This window comes from Octopus bimaculoides, chromosome 25, assembly GCF_046866305.1.
Source record: "Octopus bimaculoides isolate indiv1 chromosome 25, ASM4686630v1, whole genome shotgun sequence".
Taxonomy (NCBI): Eukaryota; Metazoa; Mollusca; class Cephalopoda; order Octopoda; family Octopodidae; genus Octopus; species Octopus bimaculoides.
The window spans coordinates 9,771,851-9,794,029 of record NC_142952.1 but is presented as its reverse complement, the minus strand read 5'-3'; the positions used below and the strand labels follow the sequence as shown (position 1 = coordinate 9,794,029).

General features: G+C 37.7%; 2 protein-coding genes across 10 annotated transcripts in view; both read right to left on the bottom strand.

Annotated features, from left to right (window-relative positions):
• The window catches only part of LOC106881740 (unconventional myosin heavy chain 6), a 261,243-nt gene that overhangs the window by 78,829 nt on the left and 160,235 nt on the right, over positions 1–22,179 (bottom strand). The window lies entirely within an intron of this gene.
• Positions 1–22,179, bottom strand: part of LOC106872470 (tonsoku-like protein) — a 119,883-nt gene that overhangs the window by 22,362 nt on the left and 75,342 nt on the right. For all 6 annotated transcript variants that reach the window (XM_089341732.1, XM_089341730.1, XM_089341735.1 and 3 more), the window contains exons 9-13: positions 15,015–15,140; positions 13,349–13,586; positions 6,096–6,160; positions 4,420–4,506; positions 384–620 (exon numbers count right to left, since the gene is read on the bottom strand). In XM_089341732.1, coding sequence (XP_089197858.1) covers positions 384–620; positions 4,420–4,506; positions 6,096–6,160; positions 13,349–13,586; positions 15,015–15,140 — 753 coding nt within the window. The remainder of the gene's footprint in view (positions 1–383; positions 621–4,419; positions 4,507–6,095; positions 6,161–13,348; positions 13,587–15,014; positions 15,141–22,179) is intronic.

Sequence of the window (22,179 nt, the reverse complement as noted above, 5' to 3'; positions counted from 1 at the left end):
GATCCGATCAACGGAACAGCCTGCTCGTGAAATTAATGTGCAAGTGGCTGAGCACTCCACAGACACGTGTACCCTTAACGTAGTTCTCGGGGATATTCAGCGTGACACAGTGTGACAAGGCTGACCCTTTGAATTACAGGCACAACAGAAACAGAAAGTAAGAGTGAGAGAAAGTTGTGGTGAAAGAGTACAGCAGGGTTCGCCACCATCCCCTGCCGGAGCCTCGTGGAGCTTTAGGTGTTTTCGCTCAATAAACACTCACAACGCCCGGTCTGGGAATCGAAACCGCGATCCTATGACCGCGAGGCTGCTGCCCTAACCACTGGGCCATTGCGCCTCCACTCAATGTTTGGTAAACATTACTGAAAAGTCAACTAACTTACCCTGGCATCTGTAATTGTAAAATCAGCCCCATGATTGAGGAGCACTTGCATGACTTCTATGTTGCCATTGGTTGCAGCATCTATAAGGGGGGTCACATGACCACACTCTTTGCCCCCAACATCATTTATATTGGCACCATGCTTAATCAGAACCTCCACTATGAGGTGGAAGCCAAGATTTGCAGCTTCATGTATCGGCATCCAACCGCAATAGTCCCGTACGTTTATAGGCTGGCCCTGGAAGAGAACAATTATACATTAGATTATATACTGATACACACACATATATTGGAATTATATATCATCGTCATTGTTTTAAGATACACTCTTCCATGTTTTGTATAGGTCAGAATTTGTTGACGCAGATTTTCCATGGCCATCAACCCTCACTTGTTTCCCATCTAAGTAATGTATTCCTCATGACCAGACTTATTTCTTCAGAAGTTTGAAAACTAACGACATTGTATAGCAGTAACACTCATTTACAACCATTGTGTAATGTTGAGATAAGGACTCACACATGTATGACAGACATCTTTCAATCAAATTCATTTACAGGGCATGGATTAGCCTAGGATATAGAAGACACTGGCCCAAGATGCCATGCAGTGGGACAGAACCCGAAGCCACATTATTAGTAAGTCAGCTTCTAAACTACACAGTGACACATACACCTAAAGCTCCACGAGGCTTCAGCAGGGGTTGGAGGCGAACCCTACTGTACTCTTTCACCACAACTTTCTCTCACTCTTTCTTCCTGTTTCTGTTGTACCTGTAATTCAAAGGGCCAGCCTTGTCACACTCTGTGTCACGCTGAACCTTCCCGAGAACTACGTTAAGGGTACACGTGTCTGTGGAGTGCTCAGCCACTTGCACGTTAATTTCATGAGCAGGCTGTTCCGTTGATCGGATCAACTGGAACCCTCGTCGCCGAAACCAACACAGTGCCACAAGTATTATTAGTCAAATAGTTAATTATTTAACCAATTAACTAATCATTTATTTGACTAATTGTTTGGTCAATCAGTCAATCAGCTAGGTTTGTCAAAGTCCTTAGTTGTCATTCATGGCCTTATCAATGACATGCTTTGTCTCTATTTCAAGTTTGCCTGTCTCTTAGTTTAGAGGCCCTGCATTTTTGTATCTATGTGTATGTATGTGAGAATGTATATGTGAGTGCATGTGTGTGTATATGTGAAGATAGAGAGAGAGAGAAAGTGAGTGAGCGAGCGTATGTACATAAGTGGATGTCTGAACATATAGCATGGTGTGACTGATTAAATATTTATTTGTTTATATATATATATTCACTCAGTTATTTTATGGCCTTTTTCAACAGCCTGCAAATGTGTGAATACAGAAAAGCATGTAAAGTATTCAAATCTCACAATTTCACTTAAGGATGGTACAGACCAAATTAGAAACTGTTTATTCTTTAAAGCATTTATGTATGAGTCAGCAAAAAAGATATCTATATTACTTGTGACCTGATTAAATCAACATTCTAAAAGCTACTTTTTTTATCACTGAATGAAGGCAATAAATATGACCAACAACAATAATAACATAATGCAATGAAAAGATCAAGATGTCGCTGTGTGGTAAGAAGTTTGCTTCCCAACCACAAGGTTCTGGGTTCAGTCCTACTGCTGGGGACAAGTGTCTTCTATTATAGCCTCAAGCTGATCAAAGCATTGTGAGTGGATGGGGTAAATAGAAGTGTGTGTGTGTGTGCCTTTGCTTCTGTGTTTGCCCTCCACCATTGCTTGACAACCAGTGTTGGTGTGTTTACGTCCCCGTAACTTAGCAGTTTGGCAAAAGAGAGTAATAGAAAATGTACCAAGCTTTAAAAAATTTGTTTGACAAAAATTTTTTGAGGCTGTGCCCCAGCACAACCACAGACTAATGAGTGAAACAAGCCAAAGATAAAAGATAACCCTTTTGATGACAACCAGCCTGAGACTACCCATAGCTTTATGCCAGAAACCTTACAGTTTTAAAGTGAACTCAATCATAACCTTCATTCAAAATTTCCTGATAATTTAAGTTCCAAACACCAAATTTATAAATGACAAAGTTATTTTACTAAATTCCTTAATTCTTTCCCAAATTATTTTCCATAGAAATATGGTAACAAAAGAATTTTTTCTTTTTATATGCGCCCTTCTAAAGCCTAGCCAGGCTCATGGGCCTGGTTTCCCGGTTTCTATGGCATATGTGTTCCCCACCTCCTTAGCTGGACGGGACGCCAGTCCATCGCAGCGTTACTCAAGAAACAGGAAGAAAGAGTGAGAGAAAGTTGCGGCGAAAAAGTACAACAGGGGTTGCCGCCCCCCTGCCGGACTCTCGTGGAGCTTTAGGTGTTTTCGCTCAATAAACTGTCTGGGAATTGAAACCATGATCCTCCGACCGCGAGTCTGCTGCCCTAACCACTGAGCCATTGCGTCTCCAAACAAAAGAATTAAAGTCATCTAAATTGAAATTTTTCATCAAAATTCCATGTTAATTTAAGTTTCAAGCACTATCTTAATGATCCTTTCTATTATAGGCACAAAGCCTGAAATTTTAGGGGAGGGGGCTAGTTGATTACAACCCCGGTCCTCAACTGGTACTTATTTCATTGACCACAAAAGTATGAAAAGCAAACTCAACCTTGGCAGGATTTGAACAGAAATCCTGCTAAGCAACCCATCTATTGTGGCAACAATTCTGCCAGCCCACTACCTTTCACTAACTTAATAACGACAAAGTCATTTTACTAAATTCTCCATCATTTCCAAACTTGATTGAAACAAAAACAATGTATTTCAATGGAAATATGGTAACAAAAATGTTAATATGGCTTTGGACACACTTTGGTGAATAAGCAATATAGTATATTATTAAACATTACAAAGACACCCTCCAGGGGAAAAAACATTTCCTTCTGACCCCCAAACTAAAGAATCCTTTCCAGTGCCACACTAATTCCCATACCCAGTTCTTACTCCTCGGTTTATGACCTTTTAAATTGCTGTGTGTCCCCATTTCCAAGAGTTTGTTCTGCATTTTTCCCACAGCCTTTCCTTGCACGACTAGCTTCTAAAAATTCACACCCAAAAATAAACACAGAAAACTAAAAAAATAATTGTTGCTGCTGCAACAAAAGCCACAAATTAAAAGAATAAAAACCCACCACACCTGTTTTTAAGGAAATAGAGTGACCCGCAAAAGTTTACAACACAATAAAAAAAAAACAACTTTACATATATTGAGCTAACACAAGTTAATGAAATTTCTACCATTTATGAAGTTTTTTGTAATAAATTCAGTGCAACGATGAGAATATATATGTTGTGTGTGTGTGTGTGTGTAAAAGAGAGAGAAAATGAGTTTTTGTGTTTTGTGCTTGTAACTCTACTGCTTGGCAACCAGTATTGGTTTGTTTATGTTCCTGTAACTTAGTGGTCTGGCATATGAGACAAATAGAATAAGTACTGAACTCGCAAAACAATGCTCTAGTGTGGACACAATCCAATGACTAAAATAACAAAACAATAAAGATAAAAGATATAAAAGTTTAGTGGTATAACAAATTCAATATAAATGAAACAAAATAAAAACATCTTGTGCCTATGGAGGGTCATCGTGCCAATATAAGAATAAACACAAACACACACACTGGTTCATAATCACTTCTTTATTTTTATTTTTTGTCAATCAGTCAAATATTTAATCAACTGTTTATTTAAATGTTTAATGTAATGATTGAACAATCAGTCAGTTGTTTATCAGAGCCCATACATCTCTATTTGTAATCTTTTCAATAACATGCCCTTCACCTTTCAAGTTTACCCACTGTCCGACTATTAGTCTTATACCTATGTGTATGTATGTATGGAGGTGTGTGTGTCTGTGTCTATAGATGTGTGGGTGTTTATAAAAATGAAGTATAAAAAAACGGAAGTACGTAAAAACCCTCCCACAAACACCCACCCACCCACCCACACACACGAAGAAACCAACAGTAGCAAGAATAAGTAAATGAAACAAGCACCTGTTTAATCAGTAGCTGCACACGTTTCAAATTGCCTTCAATGCATGCTCGATGCAAAGGTGTTTCACCTTTTTCATTTCTCTTCACCTGGCAAAAAAATATTGACAAACAACAAAATATAAGATATACTAGTGTGCACATAATGTTGATAATTATGGCAAATATGTTTATCATATGTAATTAAATGTCTTCAAAAAGATAATGAAATGTAATTAAGAACCATCATCGTTTAACATCCACTTTTCTATGCTTGCATAACATCATACAGAATTTCTACAGCTGGGTGCCCCTACCTGCTGCCGACCATTACCTGTTTCCAAGCAAGGTAATGTTTCCTTGTGCATGTGTGAGAGAGAGAGAGAGAGAAAGAGAGAAGATTGGAAAAAAATGATATTCCTTGTATGATATGATGGGAATAGTTATTGAATAGAAATGGTTAGAGAAAAAACAAAAACAAGAATCTAATGTTCTGAAGCTTTTTCATTCCATTCCCTCATACTATACATGTGTGCATGTATATGACTATATATATATATATATATATATATATATATATATTTATAGATAGATAGATAGATAGATATAGATATATACATACATTGCTTGTACGATGATGATGATGATATATATACATACATTGCTTGTATGATGATAATAGTCTTTTACAACCATCAAATGATGTTAAGACAAAGGTACACACAAACATATTAGATGCATACACACACACACACACACACACATATATATATAGATATGAAGAGCTTCTTTCAATTTCCTTCTACCAAATTCACTGACAGTACTTTAGCTGGTCCAAGGCTATAGTAGAAAACACTTGGCCAAGGTGCTATACAGAGGGACTGAACCCAAAACCATGTGTTTGCAAATAAGCGAAGAATGGAGTGAAATGTTAAAAGCCTGCAGTGCTGTATGTGCCTGGTTAAAATGCATGAAAAACAAATAAGAAACGAGACAAAAAAAAACTATGTATAAGAGGAATGAGAAGCACATGACACAACTGGTTGATACACGTGCTGCATATGGAAAGTTGGGGGGGAGGGTGAAATGGGCGAGAAGAGATAAACTGAAGAAGACAAAGCAAGAAATTTGTGAATGGCGAGTTTAAGATCTCACGCCAAGACTGTTCATTCAGTTTCTCATACTATGTGTGTGAATATGTGTAGGTGTATTTATATCAACATCATTCTCATTTAACATTCATGAAGATGATGATATATATATATACTCATACATATGCATAGAGTGTTCAGTGTGGTGTTTTCCAATGCAAAACATCGAAGTCACACAGTATAAACATGGACATGTTCCCAAACACACACACACTTCATCAAGGGATTCTCTCCAGAGGACTGCAACAGGCTCCGATATCTGCTTTGGCTTGGTTTCTATGGCTGGATGCCCTTCCTAACACCAACTACTTTACCGATTGCACTGGGTGCCTTTTAAGTGGCACCAGCACTAGTGAGGTCACCAAGACATCTCAACCAAGGCAGAGTGTAGTATCAAGGAAGGTAATGAGAGGTCAAAGTATGATAGGAGAGAAAAAGGTGTCCTGCTGTAAGGGAGATAGAGGGTTACCCCAGTTGAAAGAGAAAGAGGAAGTTGGTGAAGATATGACAAGGTGGACCCTCTCAAGAAAAGTAACAAATAATGTATACCTTGAAACGTGTGGTATTCGTCCGGCGGCTAGGCAGGTGATCTCTGATTTCTTCTTCATCTTCTTCTAAAATGATGAAAAAGGAAAAGAAAATATTTATGTGTATTTCGTGTGCAAGATTCTTGATGTGGATACGTGTGTTGAAAGAAATACAATAAAACCTTGGGAGAGGCATTATGCCGGTAATAAACACACTTCAACTGGGACTTTATTTTATTGCTCTGAATGGACAAAATGCTATGCTAACCTTGGCAAATGATTTCTTTCATTGGCCACAAGAGCCCAAGACATAAGAGGTCAATGTGTTTGAGACAAAGAAACACAAATTTGAGAAGAGGACTGCAGTTGATTGAATCAACTCAATAGGTGAAGGACAAAACTGATTTTGTCAAGGTTTGAAACTCAGACCTAGAGGTTCCCAACTTAATACTAAATAATGATTTAATAATAAAGAAGTGGAGAGACAAGTTACTGAAGAGATTGCAAGAGTGCAATGAAATTATTTAACAAAAAACTATATACTGTTTATAAATTAATAAAGGACTGAACCAGTGCGTGTGTTTATTACCAGCCTAATGCCTCTCCCAAGGTTTAAAAATATTTATGAATATATATATATATATATATAAATAGATACCTATATAACTGAGATGACAAAGTACACAATTATCTAATGAACTTCATAAAGTTACAGCAGTTTCTGCTATAAGATGCAGTGGACACATGCCTTTGACAGATGCCCTGATTCCTAATCTGGTGGTCAATATGGAAACTAGGGATAGATCAGTAGTTGGTGAGATCCGTACAAACCATGCACAGGGATGCTGTCAGTAAAGTGATAGCTGGCAACAAGTACAGCAAAGAATTCAGGGTACAAGTAGGGGTTCACCAAGGATCAGTCCTCAGCTCCCTCTTGTTCATCATTCTGTTTCTAATATAGCAATGTATTTATATACAATGCTAAATGATGAAATATGTACATACATACATATTTTACATGTATGTATGTACAAAACTCAGCTTGCGAAGACTTATTGGGGCAAGCGAAAGCGAAATCGGGATGGCACCTGTGCCCAGCGTCGCCTTTCTGGCACTTGTGCCCATGACATGCGTAAGGATTTTTGAGTGAGATCGTTGCCAGTGCCCCTGGATTGGCTCTTGTGCGGGTGGCACATAAAATACACCATTTTGAACGTGGCCGTTGCCAGTATCGCCTGACTGGCCGTCGTGTGGGTGACACATAAAAGCACCCACTACACTCTCGGAGTGCTTGGTGTTAGGAAGGGCATCCAGCTGTAGAAACTCTGCCAAATCAGATTGGAGCCTGGTGTAGCCATCTGGTTCACCAGTCCTCAGTCAAATCGTCCAACCCATGCTAGCATGGAAAGCGGACGTTAAACGATGAACGATGATGATACATATTTTAATATCTATGTGTACATCCATTCAACATGTTTTGGGCAAATCCCTTAGAATGTGCTCTCAACAGCTCCTATGCTACTTGTTGATGGCTATCGTCTGTTATTCCCATCTTCCTAGGTAATTCTATGGGATGGTTATGCATGTGGAACTCCTTACAGCTTAGGATAAATATAATATTAAGATGACTTGTGAAGTCATCTTCATTTTATATATATATATATAGATATATTTGAAGAAAAGCAACAAAAATTCAGTACATACTGCTATAACCTATTGAAGTTTTGTTGCTTTTCTTCAAATTTTCTTCACCAAATCTCTTGATTTTGTTTTTGGTTTTTACCCTACCAAATTCTGGTGCCTCAAACATTTTAAGTACCACATTCAATCTTTTGATTAAATTTATATTATATATATATATATATATATATATATATATATATATATATATATATATATATATATATATATATATATATATATATATATATATTCAATCAGCCATGGCCACTCATTCATGGACTTTTTAAACTTTCAACAGTGAGCCTGCTCTTTTCCTGTTAGATTCATTCTGTTTCTAATACAGTAATGCATTTGTGTGTGTGTGTGTGTATATATATATATATACTCTTACTCTTTAACCTGTTTCAGTCATTTGACTGCGGCCATGCTGGAGCACCACCTTTTAGTCGAGCAAATCGACCCCAGGACTTATTCTTTGGAAGCCTAGTACTTATTCTGTTGGTCTCTTTTGCCGGACCGCTAAGTTACAGGGACGTAAACACACCAGCATCGGTTGCCAAGCGATGGTGGGGGGACAAACACAGACACACAAATACACACACACACACACACACATATATATATATATATATATATATATATATATATCTATATATATACACATATATATATATATATATATACGACAGGCTTCTTTCAGTTTCCATCTACCAAATCCACTCACTAGGCTTTGGTCAGACCGAGGCTATAGTAGAAGACACTTGCCCAAGGTGCCACGCAATGGGACTGAACCCGGAACCATGTGGTTGGTAAACAAGCTACTTACCACACAGCCACTCAGCTGGTTCTAACTGGCTATGTACTATCTTCTTCTAAGAAAACATGCTGGTTCTTAATTCATTGCCTATGTCCCAATATGTCCCAGCTTGCTCCAATTCCTCCTGTAACACTTCCCACCAGCCCCCCCTAACCACCGTCAGACCACTCAAACAGCTTGTGTGACTAGTCACTTGCCACAAGGTTTTCTCTTTGTGAAACAGCTTAAAAATCGAAATAAAATAATAACCCTTTGTAATAAGCAGCAGTAACTTCCATGTTGCACTTCGAAACAGTTAAGCCTTTCAGCATGTATAATTGAACTACCACTGAAGTTTGTTCTATTCCCTCTCAGTACCCCTCTCTCAGAGACACCCCACTTTCTCTCTCTCCCTTTTTTTTTTGATTTTTCAACCACAGAATTACAAGTGTCAAGCCATCAATGTATACATATGTGTGTGCGTATATATATTGATGCGACGACCAAAAATACAGTTGGCATTATATCCCTATCTCCCGGGCTGGGTTTTGAACCCGTACTCTGGTCAGTTGGGGAGAATGGTATTTCCTTTGTCTCGTCGGCAACCACAGCTATTTTTAGCGTAGCTGCCCCTTTTCGGTCAGCGAAAGTTCAAAAACGGCAGGATAGGAATGTACCGACCGACCCATCTTGGCAGGTGGGTAGAGTAGCACAATGAGCTATGGTATTTGGGATGAATAGGAGAACGAGAATTGGCGGCAAAAGCAGTTAGCAGAGAATTTGGCCAGTGGAGTTCTGGTAGCCAGCGGGGCAGTTGGGTTGTAGCAGTCGTCCGAAGCGGTTGAGGGACAGCAGTTTGCCCGTGGAGATGAAGCAGTTGTACAGAGATGAAGAGAGAAGAATTATAAGTCTTGACGGATAAAGCTATGGCCAGCAGAAATGTATAGAGAGGGACAGAGAGAGACGGAATTGTAGTGGCAGACTGCCCTGGTCAGTGGAAGTAGCAGGCCTGAAGGAAACGAACTTCGTTGTTGGTAAATGCTTTTATATTATTTTAGAGAAAAAGAACTCTGAGTTGTTAACTGTGTTGTTAAATTCTTCTAAAAGAAAGGAAAAGAAAAGAAATACAAAAGAAAGAAGCAGAAGGACTTTGTTGTCAAATGAAACTTGAGACACGAACTTTGCGATGTAAAAATGATTGAAAAGCTTATAATTGTTTGGAAACTTTGTCAACGTTATTGAACTGTCATGCCATGTATTGGAATTGTTATTACGTAATGCTCTATTCTAATGTTTTAAATGTATTCTGTGATGTTATGTATGTAAAAAGAAAAGGTTACCCAACGCATGGTCTTCGTGTTGTTTCTTCCTCCCCGTCCTATTTGCCTGTGTTGTTCTTCGTTACGTGCTCCAGCCGGGGCTTTATTATCGGTCAGGATTGTACCGACAGACGAATTTTGCTGGCTCACTGAGTGTTGAACGTTCGCGCGTGCGCGAGTCCCCTCTTCGGTGTTAAGAGGGTGCTTCGCGTGCAGGCGTTCGTAACAATATATATATATATATATATATATATATATATATATATGTATATATATATATATATATATATATATATATATATATATATATATATAAATACATTACACATTTGCATATGTAAGCATGATTTACATACATGTTTGTATGTAGAATGGTTGCATTTGATACTACAAATGCATTTCTCGGTCACTAAAGATAAATTTCAAGAAGTCAGAGAAACAGTTCATTTTTTGCAGGATTATTTCTATTCCTTCCATGTTGATTGGAGGCAAAATATGCTAGCTGTTTTTTTATACCACCTTTTTTTAAGAAGTATATCATTAACATTATGTATGTCTCCAAACATACACATGCACAACTCATTGTATGAGTTTTTGTGCATATATGTGTGTGTGTGTATATATATATATATATATATATATATATATATATATATATATATACTGTTGTGTCTGGGGAGAGTCATTTTCTTATTGTGCCTTAAAATTTAACACACTCACCGTTAAAATTTCCACTTATTTCTTATTTTTATTTTCCTAAAATTTTCGTTGTGTCTTGCAACCTTTTCAAGAGTCAAGACTTCCTGTATGGGGAATGCACAAGAGCGCGAGGATGATTTCAACTTCATTTCAAGGATGTCCGGAAAGAGAGATAATAAAATCAATAGATCTGGACATCCTGAGATGGGAGAAAGGTTGCAAATGATTGCCCATGCTGGAGAGAAATACTGTGAAAGAGAGAGAAACTTGCAGCCAAAGAAATGTGCACCCAATGAAAGGAAAAACCCTCAGTGCTGGTAGAGAGCTCCTTCAAATGCAGTTGCTTATGTGCATGACTGCCACTCCCATGTAGGCCGCTGCTTCGTCAGCAGATGCTGCACCACTATTTGCAGCTGGTACAATTTTTTCAGACACAGATCCATTGTCTCTCGAGAACAACAGATGCCTACTATATGTAAATATATATATTTACATATGAGTGTGTGTATATATATATATATATATATATATATATATATATATTACATATTTGCATATGTAAGCAAAATTTACATACATGTTTGTATGTAGAATGGTTGCATTTGATACTACGATTGCATTTCTCAGTCACTAAAGATAAATTTCAAGAAGTCGGAGAAAAAGTTCATTTTTTGCAGGATTATTTCTATTTCTTCCATGTTGATTGGAGGCAAACTATGCTAGCTTTTTTTATACCACCTTTTTTTAAGAAGTATATCATTAATATTATGCATGTCTCCAAACATGCACATACACACACACAATGACTGAGTTTTGTGCATATATGTGTATGTATGTATGTGTGTGTGTGTGTATATATATATATATATATATATATATATATATATATATATATATGTGTTTCATTTTTGTATTTGGTTTACAAGATTCTTAACATGAATTTGTGTGTTGAAGCATATTTTATCATGTCTGGGGAGTCAGTCTCTTTTAGTGCCTTTATTCATGATACTGAACTGTTGTTAGAGACTGTGAACAACAGAGTGTAGCTCCTCTACTCCTATTGCATGAAACCTGTAGCTTCTATATGTATATTGTTCACAAGAACTCAGCTTTGTCACACAACATGAAAATCAACAGACTGATAGCTGGCTTAGTTAGGATAATGAACAACATGTCCCCACTATGCGAGCCCTATGAAACTTCAGAACTTTATGCACCACATGCAATTCTCTGGATATGACCAGAAAGATAGGGTTCAGGTATACAGGGGAGCTAGAAAGAAGTTAGGTAGCATTATATGTAAAGAAACCAGTGGTACCTGCCCTAGATACAGAAGTAAAGACTGGAATAGGATACAAAGAGTTTGTGACAAAGAAAACAAGGTGAAAACATGGTACAAGACCAACAAATATCAAGGAGTGATGTTTGTAGAGGTCACAGCCCATGGAGAACTAGCCCGAAGATTTAGAACAGCTCTGAAGGAGGCCAGCTCCATTACCTCTTTGAGAATACCACATGCACCAGTGATAACTGCATGGTATGTATGATTAACACTGGCATTAACTGTAGAACTACAGATGTCATCTACAACATAAGGTGCATAGACGGTGCTTGTAAAGACAAGAACATCATATACATAGATGAGATATCATCTAGAAGCATTGCAGACAGACTAAATGAACATTTAAGACAATGTGATGACAAAAAACAGTCCTCCATACTTTATCAACATACCAAAGACCAACATGGAGGCACACTGGGTCAACTTGACATCTGCATTTTATCCAAGCACCTGAAGGACCCAACACCGAAACAAATACAGGAGTACATCCTCATTTGTGTTTCTGTGTTTGTCCCCCAACATCGCTTGACAACCGATGCTGGTGTGTTTACGTCCCCCATAACTTAGTGGTTCGGCAAAAGAGACCGATAGAATAAGTACTAGGCTTACAAAGAATAAGTCCTGGGGTCGATTTGCTCGACAAAAGGCAGTGCTCCAGCATGGCCGCAGTCAAATGACTGAAACAAGTAAAAGAGTAATGAGTAAGTAAATGAGTGTAAATCGAACTGTTGAGTCTGTTAAGTAATAAGGTACTAAAAGAGAATGACTCTATCCGGACACAGCATATATATATATATATTGAAAATGAATAAAAATGAAAATGCCACTTTTTTAAAACATTTTTGGGGGGGTTTTATCTAATTTACATGTTTCGGTTTTTTTGAAAAACCTTATCAAAAATGAATATAAAATATGTGAGAAGAGAAAATGGCTATTAATAAAATAAAATTGAAATTAAAATTAAGAATGACATTCATAGTTTACTGTTATTTCTTGCATACGCACGTGGTCCTTTCCTTGAACATGGTAATTCCAACTTGTTCTTTTAGTAGATTACTACTACCTGTTTTAGTAAATTAAATAGTGGTCAGGGAGGGATTCTAGGAGTGTAGTACTTTTACAAATCTTTTCAAATATATATATATATGTATCTATTGGTATGTATTGCAAAGAACAGCCAGGTTTCTTTCTCTAACATTCTACATAGTTAAATCTAAAGGGAAGTTAGGGGAGAAGTGATGACTAGCATATCTAGCTATCTATCTATCCATATCATATATCATATCACATATCATTTATCATATATCATATCAGACATCATATAAAATTGTATACCACACTGCACCGTACCACATCACACCATACCACATCACATACCATATCATGTCATATATAATTATTGTGGTGATGGCAGTGAAGAAAGGAACTGAATTTACCAGATTCTGTGAGATCAGAAATTTCAACATCATCTTCGTTTTCAGAGCTGGAATTATGAAGATCATCATCATCATCATCATTAATGTTGATCCTATCTCCTTCTTCAGTAAGACCACTGTCCTCTACAGACAAGTGGCACTTTGCCTGCAGTTCTTTGAGCTTTTCCAAGAATTTCTTCTTGTCCTTATCCTGTTTGTACGACTGCTGGGTTTGAACCAGCAACTTCAGGATACGTTGCTGAAAGAAAAACAGTCTAATTACAGATTGAGCAGATTTATATAACTGGTGATACTAATTTCCTGGATTGTTCTAGAACAAACCATAAACACAATTACAATGTCACATGGATAATTCATATTTTTCAACTAGTTTGCCCATGATGTCATTCAGAAAGAAAATACATAAATAAGTAAAGGAAACTTTATGTGTATTTACACACACATACAAACAAGTGTTAGTGAATATAGATAGAGTGGGTGTGTGGTAAGAAGCTTGCTTCCTAACCACATGGTTCCAGGTTCAGTCACACTGCATGGCACCTTGGGCAAGCACCTTCTACTATAGCCTCGGGCCGATCGAAGCCTTGAGAGTGAATTTGGCAGATAGAAATTGAAAGAAGCCCATCACATACATACATACATACATACATACATACACACATACACACACACACACACATACATACATATATATATATATATATATATATATATATGTATAGTTCAGTTATTTGGGATTTCAATCAATAGATTTGTGGATATTCCATGTTATTATTTCTTGATGTGCATATAAATACCATGAGTTTTCCACCATAAATACTCGCTATGTTCTTTTTGCATTATCTGAAATGGAATATCCACAAACAAGCATCGCCTTACAGGCACTTGTGTCAGTGGCACGTGAACAAAACATTTGAGCGAGGTCATTGCCAGTGCAGGTGGCACGTAAAAAACACCATTTGAGCGTGGCCATTGCCAGTACTGCCTGACTAGCACTCATGCTGGTGGCACGTAAAAGCACCCACAACACTCTTGGAGTGGTTGGCGTTAGGAAGGGCATCCTGCTGTAGAAACTCTGCCAAATCAGATTGGAGCCTAGTGCAGCCATCTGGTTCACCAGTCCTCAGTCAAATCGTCCAACCCATGCTAGCATGGAAAGCGGACGTTAAACAATGAACAATTGATTGAAATCCCAAATAACTGCACTATTATTAATTTCTATTATTATATATTTTGTATATTTCTGTATAAATATATATAAATATATCATAATTATGACCCCACTGCACAATATCCTGATGTGGAAGACATCAGTGGGACTGAACCCGGAACCATGTGGTTGGTAAGCAAACTACTTACCACACAGTCACATGCATATATATATATATATATATATATATATATACACACACACACACACACACATATACACTCACACACATACACTCATATATATATATATATATATATATATATATATATAACCCATATATATATATATATATATATATATATATATATATGAGTGTGTACATATGTGATGATGATGATTTTCAACATCATTTAGAAAACACATTCTATTAGATAACTAAAGAAGCTTTAATTTTAAATGAGACATTTTGTATGAAATAAAACATGGGTGGCCCAAGCAGATTAAAGTACTTACCTCAAGCCGTACATTTTTTGCTTCTCTGGCAAAATTCAAGGCGTGAAGATAGGAGAGTTTGATAACCTCATAACTCATCTTGATATTTTCTTGGTTGATGCCTAAATTGATAAGTGTCTGGCAGCTCTGGAAATGAGAGAAAAATAAGAGGGTATAATACTACTTTCAAATTTTGGCACAAGGCTAGCAATTTCAGAGAAGGGGCTAAGTTGGTTATATCAACCTCAGCGTTCAACTGGCACTTATTTCATAAACCAAGAAAGGATGAAAGGTAAAGCCAACCTCGGTGGAATTTGAACTCACAATGTAAAGACTGACAAAATACCAATAAACATCTTGTTCAGTTTGCTAACAATTCAGCCAGTTTGCTACCTTACAGGATATTGAATGCTGTATTGATGGCAGGTGGACAGCTGCCAACTGGTGTACGTATAATGTGGGGGTGTAGTTCCTCCAGCAACACTGTGTGATAAGATGTTTGCTTCCCAACCAAGAGGTTTCAGGTTCAGTCCTACTGCAGGGCATTTTGGGATTCTACTATAACCCAGTAAGTAGATTTGGCAGACAGAAACTGACAGAAAGGCGGTGAGCTGGCAGAAACGTTAGCACGCCAGGCGAAATGCTTAGCTGTATTTCATCAGCCGTTACATTCTGTGTTCAAATTCCACCAAGGTCAACTTTGCCTTTCATCCTTTCGGGGTCAATAAATTAAGTACCAGTTACACACTAGGGTCGATATAATCGACTTATTCCCTTTGTCTGTCCTTGTTTGTCCCCTCTGTGTGTAGCCCCCTGGGGGCAATAAAGAAATAAGAAACTGAAAGAAAGGCGGTGAAATGGCAGAAACGTTACTCCGCCGGGCGAAATGGTTATCAGTATTTCATCTGCCGCTACGTTCTGAGTTCAAATTCCGCCGAGGATGACTTTGCCTTTCATCCTTTCGGGGTCGATAAAATAAATACCAGTTACGCACTAGAGGCGATATAATCAACTTAATCCCTTTGTCTGTCCTTGTTTGTCCCCTCTGCGTGTAGACCCCTGGGGGCAGTAAAGAATAAGAAACTGAAAGAAGCTTGTATGTGTGAGTGCAAAATCTCTCATTCTAAAGAAACCTGTCATATAAATATACATTTATGTGTGCGCATCCTTTTGTCAGTGTTTCTCCCCCATCACTGCTTGACAATCAACGTTGGTATATTCACATACCCACAACTTAGCAGTTTGGCAAAAGTCACCAACAGAATAGGTACCAGGTTTAAATTGAAAATACAAGTTCTGAGGGTCAATTTATTTAACCAAAATTCTTCATGGTGGTGCTCCAGCATGGCTAAAGTCTAATGCCTAAAACAAGTGAAGAATAAAAGAACAAAAGAATATAGGTATAGATAAATGTGTGTGTGTGCGTCTCCCCTCCCCCTCTCCTTTTCTTGAAATCAGGTGATACTGGTAAATAAGTGCAACCATCATACAGGTAGTGTCTTTCACTTCCAGTATTCTTTTTTACTCTAGGTACAAGGCCTAAAGTTTGGGGGGAGGGAGCCAGTCAATTAGATCGACCCTCAGATCACAACTGGTACTTAATTTATTGACCCCGAAAGGATACAAGGAAAAGACGACCTCGGCGGAATTTAAACTCAGAACATAAAGGCAGGCAAAATACCACTAAGCATTTCGACCAGCATACTAACGTTTCTGCCAGTTCACCACCTTATTTCACTTCCAATCTTCTATGTAAGCATATCTGATCATGGAAAAATATTACCTTATTTGGAAATAGGTGAAAGAAAGAGCAACTGATAGTTGAAAATCTACCTTAACAAATTTTGTCTGACTCCTAGCATGGAAAATTGGGGCAGGAGTATATGTGTGTGTGTCTATGTGTACATATGTATGTATGTATGTGTGTGTGTGTGTGTGTGTGTGTGTGTGTGTGTGCATTTGTGTTTATTGTTTAAGTACAATATTTTGTAACAGGATATCAAGAAAGAGCAACTGATAGTTGAAAATCTACCTTAACAAATTTTGTCTGACTCCTAGCATGGAAAATTGGGGCAGGAGTATATGTGTGTGAGTCTATATGTATGTATGTATGTATGTATGTATGTGTGTGTGTGTGTGTGTGTGTGTGTGTGTGTGTGTGTGTGTGTGTGTGTGTGTGTGCATTTGTGTTTATTGTTTAAGTACAATATTTTGTAACAGGATATCAAGTCACGTCACTTTCATGCATTAATGTAAATATACTTTAAAATATTAATATAAAGGATATTGGCTTTTGTCAATATATAAAGTGACAAACAGACATACAGACACATACACACATGTAGGTGCACACTGATACACATTAATACACAGTCAAATGTAAAATACTTCAAAAATGGGTCGAAATCTAGTACCAAAGTCAATAGGAAACTATTGTGACTACGACAAAATAACAACAATGACAACAACAACATACATGTGTGTGGCATAGCATGCACTAACATATTAAATCAAATTGTAATAGAGAATATAGTTTCAGATACATGATATCTGACAGAATAGTTGTGATTGGAGTGTCTTTGATTTTAGGTTGGTTTAGAGCAGGACTGACCTGGGGTTAAATAACAACAGCAACATGATCATTCTTTTTCCCACCACCACTGTCACAATGCTGTTTATCCCAATCTTTTAGAATGTATTAAGTTCTGAATAGAGGCATGATATTATTTTATTACCTCCACCAAGGAAGGAGGTTATGTTTTCATCGGCATTCGTTTGTCCATCTGTCTGTCTGTGTGCAAAATAACTCAAAAAGTTGTGAATGGGTTTTGATGAACCTTGCAGGAAAAGTTGGTAATGACACAAGGAACAGATGATAAAATTTTAGTAGTGATCCGGGAATTTTTATGGATTCTTGAAGGATTTTTCATTTGTTATATTTACTTTAAATGAAAGTATTACAATGTTACGTTCTTTGATTATCCCTCTAGAAACCATGTTCATCGTTTCTACGTAACCTATGGTAGCGTTGCTGTTTCCAAAGTATATTTTTGTTTCTCTATTAATAATTTTACTCGCATATCTATCTTAAAATGAGCTGCTTGGCGGAGGTCTGCAGAGGATGACATGACAAGCCTTGACTATTGGGATTGACTCAAAAAGCTCAGGCTTTGCTCCCTCCACCAACGCTGTGAACTCCATATCATCTGTATGATGTGGAAAATATTCCATCAACATTGCCCATCTTTAAAATTCATCCGAGGCTTGGCCCCTGTGCCATCCATCCACTACAGAAATGTTTGTCGTATCACAACACTAGGACAGAACTCTTTCACCTCAATTGGCCCTGCTCTCTTCAAACATTGTGCCAGGCACACATAAAGGAGGAAAGTGACTTCATGGCATTCAAATGATCCCTAAATGATTACCCCCAACAAATACCAGATAAACCAACAATAACCCTCTGCTTGAATGGGCTACAGTTCCCCAGAGCTGACTGTGTATCTCTTCCAGGTGGTGCTATTAAATTAGACATGGCCTGAGTCAACTTTGGCAGAAACTTATCTAAGTAATCTAATTTATGCTGTAACCTTTTAATCAAAGCATGGCAACATGGGTAGAGGCTGATCTCTTAACATTTCTGATGGTCTTAAGTATAAAAAAAATAATTAAAGATTTATATAGAACTACATTCAGAGTATGTCTATAAGCTATTGTGTTTAGAACTGGTTTCTATCCTCAAACTGTTCTGCTTTCTAGATGCAATTTTTTATTTTTTATTAATAAAGCACTCCGAAAGTAGAAGAATAAAAAAAAAACTGCAACAAACTCGGTCCCATCACTGCTTGACAATCAATGTTGGTATATTCACATCCCCGCAACTTAGCAGTTTGGCAAAAGTCACCAACAGAATAGGTACCAGGTTTAAATTGAAAATACAAGTACTGGGGGTCAATTTATTTAACTAAAATTCTTCATGGTGGTGCTCCAGCATGGCTAAAGTCTAATGCCTAAAACAAGTGAAGAATAAAAGAGCAAAAGAATATAGGTATAGATAAATGTGTGCGCGTGTGTCTCCCCTCCCTCTCTCCTTTTCTTGAAATCAGGTGATACTGGTAAATAAGTGCAACCATCATACAGGTAGAGGCTTTCACTTCCAGTATTCTTTTCTACTCTAGGTACAAGGCCTAAAGTTTGGGGGGAGGGAGCCAGTCAATTAGATCGAACCTCAGATCACAACTGGTACTTAATTTATTGACCCCGAAAGGATACAAGGAAAAAGACGACATGCATGATATATTAAACCCTTTAGCATGTAAACTGGCCACATCTGACCCAAATATCCTACATGTGTTATGTTCTAACCAACCAGATCCAGTCTATCACACCTACACTTCAATGCCTCTTATCAAAATTTCAGAGCAACAAAATGATGCACAATTAATTAAAAACACTGTGAATGAAAAAGCATTACAGTTGACAGAAAAATCTGGATGCTAAAGGATTAAACATACAATTTTGATATCTCTTAAAAGTTCAAAATATTTGATCAAGTGTACAAAAAAGAGATAATGCCCCCCACCCACTTCAACAATGTCGAAGTGTGCAACAAGAAATCATCATAAAGACAGGAAATAAAATTAAGTCGCTGATTTAAAAGTTATTTTTAGCGAGGGGAATACCAGTTTCATATAAACCCATCCTATGTACATACACTGGTATGTAAATACATGCATGCCTAAGTCCTTATATACTTTCTGCTTAATTATATAAATGCATAGACACGCATAAACAGATAGAGAGGTGTGTAAATGTACGTGCACACACACACACACACAAATGCATATTCCTCTTCTGCGTTTGTGTTTGTGTGTGCGCGTGCGTGTCTATCTATCTATATATATATACGTATGTATATATATGTATGTATGTATATATATATATATATATATATATATATATATATATATATATATATATATATATATATATATATATATATATATATATATATATATACGCTATTTACATCTGATGGATATTTGTCCTAATCTTGTTTGTTGTTAGCACAACGTTTCAGCTTATATACCCTCCAGCCTTCATCAGATGTCTTGGGGGAAATTACCTTTTTCTGATGATTTAAGCAACACTAATAATAAGTCAAACAACAAAATAAACAAGCTTTTGACGGCTTTATAGCTATTTCAAAATTATGATGCTATGATGCTAAGTGTTTCCATTATTTTGTCCAACCCCTGTATATATATATATATATATATATATATATATATATATATAACCCTACCCACACCAATCTCTCCATCCCCTACTCCCAGACTCTGCAGTGACAACCATGACTTTGAGACTCAGTCTCAACTGAAAGCTCACCACTTCATCCTTCATGGGTATCCCCTCACCACTATGCACACCACCTTTGCCAGAGCACGTTCCATCGACTTCTACTATCTCTCCCTGCACCCGCCCTGCTGTTGCCCGTCTCCCTTCACCTACCATCCTTCTAACACACCATTCTCTAAGCTTTCCAGCGACTCCAGTCCGATGCCTCTACCTCACACATCTTCCCCAAACTACCCCTTTCATCCTTCAAATGAGCCCACAAACTGCATGACCTAGCTGGTCCACAGTTTCTTCCTTAACACCACCACCCAACCTAGCTGCCACCGGGTTCCCCTGCTGCCACCCAAGCTACTGCACTTGCCCCCTACCTCTCCAACACCACCATCCTCACAGGGACCCATCAACATCCCTATCATATAACCGACTTCTTTATCTGCACTTCTAGCAATGTCATTTACTGCATCTCCTGCTCTTTCTGCCCTTCCCTGTACATCGGTCAAACAGAACGCCGCTCGCCTGACTGGTTCACAGAGCACCTCTGAGACATTAGACTTAGCAATGACATCCCGCTCTCGCACCATTCCCACTCTATCAGTCATTCATTACAACACCTGTCTGTATTTGGATTGGGATTTGCGGAGGTTCAAAAGTGGTAAGAAACACAAGAGAGTGAAAACAAACGGTAAAGGCTGTTAAGCCATAATGAGGTAAAACGGTGAAATCTGGAGAAATAAGCTTTGACAGGAGATAGACAAAAATACGTGCTATTCCTGTAGCTAAAGAAGAATATTGGCCATTGGTCTGTTTATATTTATATATATTAATGACTACTGACCGAGACCTTTGGAAATGTGCTGACTACTGACCGAGACCTTTGGAAATGTGCTGACTACTGACCGAGACCTTTGGAAATGTGCTGTGCGTGAGAAGACCCGGCAAGCCAAGTGAGATCGTTGCCAGTGCCCCTGGACTGGCTCTTGGGCGGGTGGCACATAAAAGACACCATTTCGAGCGTGGCCGTTTTCGTGCGGGTGACACGTAAAAGCACCCACTACACTCTCTGAGTGGTTGGCGTTAGGAAGGGCATCCAGCTGTAGAAACTCTGCCAAATTAGATTGGAGCCTGGTGTAGCCATCCGGTTGCACCAGTCCTCAGTCAAATCGTCCAACCCATGCTAGCATGGAAAGCGGACGTTAAACGATGATGATGATGATGATGCTTAATAATAATAATATGACAACAAAAGAATGAATGAGACCTTGATATTAAGTAAATAGAGGAATGCATCTATAAATATATAATATAGGACAATCAGTTAGTTGCCATAATAATACTCAGAGTTTCAGATGCCGGGGCTAAAAGCTACTCAACATCTCATCAGTTATTAAGACAAAAACGCTTTGGAAAAAAAACCGTTGAATAAAGAGAAGTTACTCACAAAATATACATACGTAAACATGTATATATACATACATACACATATATGTGTATGTATATATATATATATATATATATATATATATATATATACATACTCATACAGACATACATATATACATACATATCATCATCATCATCATCATCGTTTAACGTCCGCTTTCCATGCTAGCATGGGTTGGACGATTTGATTGAGGACTGGTGAAACCGGATGGCAACACCAGGCTCCAATCTAATTTGGCAGAGTTTCTACAGCTGGATGCCCTTCCTAACGCCAACCACTCAGAGAGCGTATACATACACACATATATACATGCATATACGTATACACAAACATGTATATATGCTCATGCACGCATTATATATATATATACACATCTCTATACGTACA